Source organism: Watersipora subatra, chromosome 11, assembly GCF_963576615.1.
Source record: "Watersipora subatra chromosome 11, tzWatSuba1.1, whole genome shotgun sequence".
NCBI lineage: Eukaryota > Metazoa > Bryozoa > Gymnolaemata > Cheilostomatida > Watersiporidae > Watersipora > Watersipora subatra.
Window position 1 is genome coordinate 24,666,212 of NC_088718.1, and position 10,211 is coordinate 24,676,422.

The following is a 10,211-nucleotide window of genomic DNA, read 5'->3' on the forward strand; positions in this document are numbered from 1 at the left end:
ATTAGTATAAATATGGAACTGTTATTAGTATGAATATGGAACTGTTATTAGTATGAATATGGAACTGTTATTAGTATGAATATGGAACTGTTATTAGTATAAATATGGAACTGTTATTAGTATGAATATGGAACTGTTATTAGTATGAATATGGAACTGTTATTAGTATGAATATGGAACTGTTATTAGTATAAATATGGAACTGTTATTAGTATGAATATGGAACTGTTATTAGTATGAATATGGAACTGTTATTAGTATGAATATGGAACTGTTATTAGTATAAATATGGAACTGTTATTAGTATGAATATGGAACTGTTATTAGTATGAATATGGAACTGTTATTAGTATGAATATGGAACTGTTATTAGTATGAATATGGAACTGTTATTAGTATGAATATGGAACTGTTATTAGTATAAATATGGAACTGTTATTAGTATGAATATGGAACTGTTATTAGTATGAATATGGAACTGTTATTAGTATGAATATGGAACTGTTATTAGTATAAATATGGAACTGTTATTAGTATGAATATGGAACTGTTATTAGTATGAATATGGAACTGTTATTAGTATAAATATGGAACTGTTATTAGTATGAATATGGAACTGTTATTAGTATGAATATGGAACTGTTATTAGTATGAATATGGAACTGTTATTAGTATGAATATGGAACTGTTATTAGTATGAATATGGAACTGTTATTAGTATAAATATGGAACTGTTATTAGTATGAATATGGAACTGTTATTAGTATGAATATGGAACTGTTATTAGTATGAATATGGAACTGTTATTAGTATAAATATGGAACTGTTATTAGTATGAATATGGAACTGTTATTAGTATGAATATGGAACTGTTATTAGTATGAATATGGAACTGTTATTAGTATGAATATGGAACTGTTATTAGTATGAATATGGAACTGTTATTAGTATAAATATGGAACTGTTATTAGTATGAATATGGAACTGTTATTAGTATGAATATGGAACTGTTATTAGTATGAATATGGAACTGTTATTAGTATAAATATGGAACTGTTATTAGTATGAATATGGAACTGTTATTAGTATGAATATGGAACTGTTATTAGTATGAATATGGAACTGTTATTAGTATGAATATGGAACTGTTATTAGTATGCTAGCTGATAAAGCAGTCTCATGCTTGCTGATAAAGCAATCTCATGCTAGCTGATATAGCAATCTCATGCTTGCTGATATAGCAATCTCATGCTTGCTGATATAGCAATCTCATGCTAGCTGATAAAGCAGTCTCATGCTTGCTGATAAAGCAATCTCATGCTAGCTGATATAGCAATCTCATGCTTGCTGATATAGCAATCTCATGCTTGCTGATATAGCAATCTCATGCTAGCTGATAAAGCAGTCTCATGCTTGCTGATAAAGCAATCTCATGCTAGCTGATATAGCAATCTCATGCTTGCTGATATAGCAATCTCATGCTTGCTGATATAGCAATCTCATGCTAGCTGATAAAGCAGTCTCATGCTTGCTGATAAAGCAATCTCATGCTAGCTGATAAAGCAATCTCATGCTTGCTGATATAGCAATCTCATGCTTGCTGATATAGCAATCTCATGCTTGCTGATAAAGCAATCTCATGCTAGCTGATAAAGCAATCCCATGCTAGCTGATAAAGCAATCTCATGCTTGCTGATATAGCAATCTCATGCTAGCTGATATAGCAATCTCATGCTAGCTGATATAGCAATCTCATGGTAGCTGATATAGCAATCTCATGCTTGCTGATATAGCAATCTCATGCTAGCTGATAAAGCAATCTCATGCTAGCTGATATAGCAATCTCATGCTTGCTGATATACATGTAGCAATATCATGCTTGCTGATAAAGCAATCTCATGCTTGCTGATAAAGCAATCTCATGCTTGCTGATAAAGCAATCTCATGCTTGCTGATAAAGCAATCTCATGCTTGCTGATAAAGCAATCTCATGCTTGCTGATAAAGCAATCTCATGCTTGCTGATAAAGCAATCTCATGCTTGCTGATATAGCAATCCCATGCTAGCTGATATAGCAATCTCATGCTTGCTGATATACATGTAGCAATATCATGCTTGCTGATAAAGCAATCTCATGCTTGCTGATAAAGCAATCTCATGCTTGCTGATAAAGCAATCTCATGCTTGCTGATAAAGCAATCTCATGCTTGCTGATAAAGCAATCTCATGCTTGCTGATAAAGCAATCTCATGCTTGCTGATAAAGCAATCTCATGCTTGCTGATAAAGCAATCTCATGCTAGCTGATATAGCAATCTCATGCTTGCTGATATAGCAATCTCATGCTAGCTGATAAAGCAATCTCATGCTTGCTGATAAAGCTAGCCTTTTTGGGCCAGAAAGACAAGCTGTTTAAAGATAACTTCTGTGAACTTTAAAATGTTCACCCAAGAAATAGCAATGCTTTCAAAGAATTAGTTATACTTTAAAAGAAATGCAAAAATAAATATAAAATTTAAAATATGGTTATTTGAATGGATGCATTATACATGTGTTAACCAAAGCTAGTACATACCTACAGAATATAACCAAAACTAGTACATACCTATTGAATACAACCAAAGCTAGTACATACCTATAGAGTATAACCAAAGCTAGTACATACCTATAGAATACAACCAAAGCTAGTACATACCTATAGAATTCAACCAAAGCTAGTACATACCTATAGAGTATAACCAAAGCTAGTACATACCTATAGAATACAACCAAAGCTAGTACATACCTATAGAATACAACCAAAGCTAGTACATACCTATAGAGTATAACCAAAGCTAGTACATACCTATAGAGTATAACCAAAGCTAGTACATACCTATAGAATACAACCAAAGCTAGTACATACCTATAGAGTATAACCAAAGCTAGTACATACCTATAGAATACAACCAAAGCTAGTACATACCTATAGAGTATAACCAAAGCTAGTACATACCTATAGAATTAAACCAAAGCTAGTACATACCTATAGAATACAACCAAAGCTAGTACATACCTACAGAATATAACCAAAGCTAGTACATACCTATTGAATACAACCAAAGCTAGTACATACCTATAGAGTATAACCAAAGCTAGTACATACCTATAGAATACAACCAAAGCTAGTACATACCTATAGAGTATAACCAAAGCTAGTACATACCTATAGAGTATAACCAAAGCTAGTACATACCTATAGAATACAACCAAAGCTAGTACATACCTACAGAATACAACCAAAGCTAGTACATACCTACAGAATATAACCAAAGCTAGTACATACCTATAGAGTATAACCAAAGCTAGTACATACCTATAGAATTCAACCAAAGCTAGTACATATCTATAGAGTATAACCAAAGGTAATACATACCTATGGAATAAATTTTGCGAATAAATTTCTCAGGAAGATGCAAAAGCTCTTTGTCATCCAATAAAAAATGGTTGATTTTCCCCTTATGTTGTTCATATACTTTTGAATTTGTTGTTTGTAACCTAAAAATATTCAAAAGATTAACTTGTTGTTGTTCCAACACTTCTAGTTGAAGCAAACATCAGTTCGAGTTGATACTTTTAGGTAGTTTTGGAAACTCACTGCTATAACAGGCAATCGAAAGGATAGTATATGCAATATTTTATTGTATCCATTGACTACTCCGCTTTGATTATGTTGAGTAGAAAAGGCGAGACCAACTCTACTGGTTAACAAAAATTAATTCAGGACATCTGTATGTTATACAAACATCTGTTGCACCATATTGATTTGCGGTGAAAAGTGGTTTCAATTTTATTTTAAAACGTGTAATACAATTTTAACAAGAGTTTTATAAAAATGATTATAAGAATTTAGTTTGCTGAAAAACATTAAAAATAGTTTTAAACGGTTAGAAATAAAGTAATAGGTGAAATGCGGCATCTCTTTCTCTCTCTACATATGTCCTCTCTCTACATATGTCCTCTCTCTACATATGTCCTCTCTCTACATATATCTCTCTCTCTCTATGCAATCCCTCTCTTTAGAGTAAGATGTCTGCTTGCTTTATTGATGTGTTTGGTGTGTTTTAAGATGGCTCCGTAGTCCGATCATTGCTCTGCATTGACGATTGCAATGTGGACATTGGTAGTCATCATTCATCAAAGTATCAGATGAGCTAAGCCGCACTTTTCGTGCTGCTTTGAGCTCTTCTCTATGACGCATTTTTTCATTTTCATGTATCTTCACCCCTTTATGAGTTAGAGTTCTCCATCCAGTTCTTCTCGTGGCATTCCATTCCCAGGTTTTACATCTGATGTGACAACGCTTCAAGCTATCTTTGAGACAGTCTTTATAGCGCTTTCTTTGTCCCCCCTGTGACCTCTTCCCATTTTCTAGTTCGGCATACAGAATCTGTTTTGGTAGTCTGTAGTTTGGCATTCTAACCAAGTGTCCAGCCCAACGAAGTCTGTTCTTAATGATCATACTTTCGAGGCTGGACATCTAAGCTTGTTGATACACACTATTGTTAGTGCGTTTGTCAGACCATTTGATCATTAGTAGTTCTCTCATTTTCCTCATGTGATAGTTCTCCAGAACCTTGACGTCAGTGCTGTAAGTAGCCCACGTTTCTGAGGCATACAGTTGTGTGGGGACAATTACTGCCTTGTACACTTTTAGCTTGGTGTCGACTTGCAAGACTGGATTTTCAAACACTCTTTGTCTCAGTTTGCTGTATGCTATGCTAGCTCCCTGCAGTCTTCTCTCTATCTCCTTAGAGATAGAGGGAAGACTCTACATATATACTCTCTCTACATATGTCCTCTCTCTACACATGTCCTCTCTCTACACATGTCCTCTCTCTACATATGTCCTCTCTCTACATATGCCCTCTTTCTACATATTTCTTCTCTCTACATATGTCCTCTCTCTACATATGTCCTCTCTCTACATATGTAGAGAGAGGGCATATGCAGAGAGAGGACATATGTAGAGAGAGGACATGTGTAGAGAGAGGACATATGCAGAGAGAGGACATATGTAGAGAGAGGACATGTGTAGAGAGAGGACATATGTAGAGAGAGGACACATGTAGAGAGAGGACATATGCAGAGAGAGGACATATGTAGAGAGACAGGACATATGTAGAGAGAGGACATATGTAGCAAGAGGACATATGCAGAGAGAGGACATATGTAGAGAGAGGACATATGTAGAGAGAGGACATATGTAGAGAGAGGACATATGCAGAGAGAGGACATATGTAGAGAGAGAGGACATATGTAGAGAGAGGACATATTTAGAGAGAGGACATATGCAGAGAGAGGACATATGTAGAGAGAGAGGACATATGTAGAGAGAGGACATATGTAGAGAGAGGATTCTGATTATTCTGAATAATGTCCTCTCTCTACATATGTCCCCTCTCTACATATGTCTTCTCTCTATATATGTCTTCTCTCTACATATGTCCTCTATCTACATATGTCCTCTCTCTACATATGTCCTCTCTCTACACATGTCCTCTCCTGTGAGGACATATGCAATCATGGTTCTCCCTACTTTTTATAATTGACTGTTTTTGGCAGGTTTCACCAGTGGTTTGCCGCTTCTTTCTGTTTGGTGTTTCTATTGGGACACCATCTTTAGCTAGATGGTGCCTCAATGTGTCTTGTTACCAATACAATCGGCAAAAAAATGTAATTATTGGAGAAACAACCACTATAATAAGATTTGACATAATTCTATTTCTATTTTATTTGAAATTTTTTCAATGAATTCAAATAGCAATATTATTATTTTGACTCCCTTGTGAATAAGTAAACAAAACTAAACAATTTTACATCTTACCTGTACCAAATATACAACTTGAAGACTTCTTTAGTTTCAATGTACATGTACTTGTCATCAGCTGCCTGCTGAACCTGCTTATTTCTACGTGCCATTTCTAAATAATCTTCTTTTGTTGGACAATATTATTACATTTTTATCATAACTTATTAAAATATGTCGCATATCTTCATTAAGAAATAGGAACAAAATGTCTGCTAATAGTTTATCCAAGAAAATATAATTGAAGTCTCGCAATTCTAATACCAAGTGGCTCATCTTTCAAAACTTGAAACTTGTCTGTTGAATTTTATTAAATATGAAGATGGATGTTTATTTTACAATTTAGCTAGTTATAATATGTTACAAATTGTTCAAAACTCTAATAAGTTATGATTAATTTTTCAATATACATAACTTTCTTCAATCTTATTAAATGTTTGTTGCCTTCCGAATATATTTTTAGCCAAGGAATGCTTCCTAAACCTTTTATCAATTACATAACAATGGTCCAGGCTACTAACTTATAATGGCTGATGAATAAAATAATAGCCGTGAGACGTAATGTATCTTCCACAGAAAATCAAGTTTCGACTAGTGAGCATAACTGTATTGCTGCCACAAGAATATTGTATGAAGGTAAATTATTAGACCTTGTTGGAGTACTTGAAGCAAGTAACTTTTTAACACAGCATTTAACACAGCAACACATTGTCTTTGACTAGGAAAACCAGGTGTGGCAGTAAAGATTTTTTTATGCATCATGTTTAATAGGCTGTGACTAAGAGAGTTCAATACTAAAAAATTACTGTACAGCGGTAGTCAGTGCTTGAAGTGATTCAAATACAAAAAACTTATAATTCAAGTTTGTATCCGTTAGTAAAGAACTTTTTATTTTAAATAGAATGATACGCATAGATTCTATAGAGTGATACGCATAGATTCTATAGAGTGATACGCATAGATTCTATAGAGTGATACGCATAGATTCTATAGGGTGATACGCATAGATTCTATAGAGTGATACGCCTAGATTCTAACCTAACTTTACTTTATTTTTAATCATTGCTTTAAAAATTTCCATAATCGCATTTTATTTATTAAAAATAGAATGTTACTGTTGCAGTTTTTTCTGTTACCCAAGAGAGCTTTTGGTGTTCTTGCTCGGAATCAGTTATAAAGCCTACAACAAACCTAAAAATTTTGCTGAGCTCTGACAGCGCTAGTTAACAATTTCAAGTGAAGGATAAATCATTTAGACTTGTTACATGTACATTGCTAGGTAAATATTTGTAATATTATGCAGATCGTATTTTATCTTTTTAAAAGGATAACAATATAATTTTCAGCAAAATTCATTGTCATTATCTGAAACTATTATTTCAAAAATTTCTCTGTTGAAATGTGCCAGTTTACACAGCAAACAATTGCACTCTGTTAACAGTGTTCGTGTCAACAAATTTCGTGAATTGACGTTGAGAGATTATAGGATACAAAAGTTTGAAAAGTTTATTTTAAATTTGTATTTGAATGTGATTTTTACCATAGCAAAATAGTGGTAAGCACTGGTTAGCAATAAAGAGAATATCAAAATATTATCTTTAATGCTAACCAGTGCTGTTTACTTGGCTTTGATAAAGGTTTTGCAACTAAGCTTACCGTTTGAGAAATATCTGGTCTGGTTGCTGCTGTGCTGACAAAAACAAAAGACTTTCCACAACAGGCTGATACATATTTCAATTCACAGCTTGTTCAGAGTCAGTAGATCTTTATAGTTTAACTCATGTTTAATTGGAGTGGCCACCGGGTTGCAGTTTTCCATGTCATAGTCTGTTAAGGCTTTGTCTATGTATAGAGGCTTTCCAATCCAATTAAAGCTACAGGGCTATTATATGACCTTCATGCCAAGGAATTAATACAGTTTTCACAAAAGCACGACTGCAATGCATTTGACAAGTTCACGCTTTACTTGTTGCTCTCCTGTCTCTGATTGTGCAGCAGTCACTATACCATCCATGTATATGGTAATATACAGCATCTCTCCTTTCAAAGAGTGGTAGCTGCAGAAATCACTTTTAATTTGTTTCATCTCCACTGTATAGAGTTGCTTGTTCATTTCTACGTTCCAACACCTTGGTGACGGCTTTAAACCATAAATGCTTTTTCGTAATTTACAAACAACAAGATTTTTCTTGTTTTATAAAACTTTGTTGCTTTATATACTTTTTATTCTAGCATGAGGAAGTGTTGTGGTCACATTCATTTGCTAAAGTTGCAATTCTGTCTCTCAGAGAGGCTAAAAAGCACTCTGAGTGACTTTATTCTTATTATAAGAGAGAATGTTTCATCATAGTTCTCTCCAAACATTTTACTGAACCTGCGGGCCACAAGCCTTGCTATGTAGCACTCTATATTTTCAGAGTCAGTTTTTATTTTAAACACCCATTTCCTACCGACTAGCTTTCTGCCCTTGAGCAATTCGGTTAGTTCCCAAATTTTCTGATCAAGTAGCGTGTTCATTTCTGTTTGTACTGCCGATTTCCAGAGATCTTTATGCTCCATTTTTATTGCCTCTGCGGCTAAAGATGGTTCTCTCTGCAACTTGTGAACAGCACTAGCAAGTACTAAAACACCACAGAATTCTAGTGACTTTTGCTGTTGAGAAGATCTTCATAAATCCTGGCATACATGATCATTCTGGTTTGGTAGTCTGCTCTCCTGACATTCCTGACCTGAAGTGTTCAGAACTTGTCTCCTAAGCGTCGACTCCCGGTCTAGAGTTGGGTTTTCAAAATCATTCCTGCTCTCTTGAAATGTGACATCTCTGCTGTACAACACCTTTTCGTTCAACGTCATACAATCTGTAACCTTTTACCCTAGTCACCTAGCCAAACAGCACACATTTTCTTGACCTGAAGTCAAGCTTTCTCCTCTCATTTTCTGGTACATGCGCATACACAACACCCCAAAATTGTTGAAGGTGATTTGCAGGTGGCGTAACACCAAACCAAGCCTCATGTGGAGGATGGATCTGTATAGCTCGTGTGGAACATTTATTTTTTAATTAAGTGGCAGTTACAAAGGCCTCGGTCTAGAATTCAGCAGGCAGACTAGCATCGGTCAGTAGACATTTCATCATTTCCGGCATTTTTCATCATTTCATTTATTTTTGGCATGTCACTTTTCGACGTCTCTGGTGTGTTTTACAAACTTGAGTATAGTTATGGCCAATAACGCTGCAGCCGCTGTCACTCTTGCTAGCTTCCAAAAAAAACTTTTTATGCATATCTAGCTGCTGTTGCTTGAACTGTTGTTGTTATAGTTGCATGGTTTACATTAAAACCTTAACAATAGGATCCATTGTCAGTCAGCGCTACGTAGTCATAAAATATTCGTAAGCAGTGAGCACATATAATTTTCTCTGGCACCAGTTATTGCAATATTCCTACTACTAGTTGATAATATATTCAGTATTTACTAGTATTACAATTATTACAAGCAGCAATGCACAAGTTAAACTGAACTGGTCAGATAATAAGAAAAACTCAATGTAAGACACAACGTAAAACACAATGGGAAACACAATAGACAACTAAAACCGCAAACAATACAATAGATGAGATACATGTAAATGTATCAGCTAAGCAATGTTTTTTTAGGCTAATTGGATACATTTGGGAAGAAGCCCTCGTGTTATAAATCATTACAATTAAGTATTATACTAAAAGTGTAAATAGTGTAACACTTTACCTCCACTGACATTTCTGCTGAAACAGGGAAACTATTTGGATGCTGAATTACCTGCAAGAATATAGCTGATTCATCAGACCAACCGCAAACTGTTAGTAGGTTTTGACAAGTGCAGATTAAGGGTTACTGATTAGTGATAGCTTCAGAGTTGTCTACTACATTATGTAGAATGTAGATAGAAAAGTAGACAATTTCAAATTGTGTTTTTGTGAGATGGCGAACTGTGAGCACAAAATGGTAAAGAGTATGTATCTATTAAAACGGCTACTGTGTAGATTTAAGTAAAATATCAAAATCAAGGAGCAATGGAGAATCGCACTACAAGATCATTTGATTACAGGTTATGTCTTACTGTGTAAGCCTTCTGGCATAATAATATGTCATACCAGTGGAATGGCATGTTTGAAAAGGTTTCTATTTAAAGCCATTTAAAATAGATTTCAACTACTCAACTAAGCCATATTGAAATGTGAAATTTTTGGAAGCTCTGTAAAATAAACAAAAGTCATTCAGTTCTGAAAATGAAATTATTTGTTCGACTAATTCGGGTCGACAACACATTAAAACAGTAAGCGCTAGTACTGTATCATCTACTAGACGGGAGGAGGCAGGTGGCA

The 10,211-nt window shown here is 34.7% G+C and overlaps 1 protein-coding gene across 1 annotated transcript; it reads right to left on the minus strand.

Moving 5' to 3' along the window:
- Positions 1-8,103: 8,103 nt before the first annotated feature.
- LOC137407894 (uncharacterized) lies at positions 8,104-8,700 on the minus strand. The gene is made up of 2 exons (XM_068094276.1): positions 8,577-8,700; positions 8,104-8,468 (listed from the first exon to the last, which is right to left on the minus strand). The coding sequence occupies exons 1-2, from the start codon at positions 8,698-8,700 to the stop codon at positions 8,104-8,106; spliced, it is 489 nt and encodes a 162-aa protein (XP_067950377.1).
- Between the last annotated feature and the right edge of the window lie 1,511 nt (positions 8,701-10,211).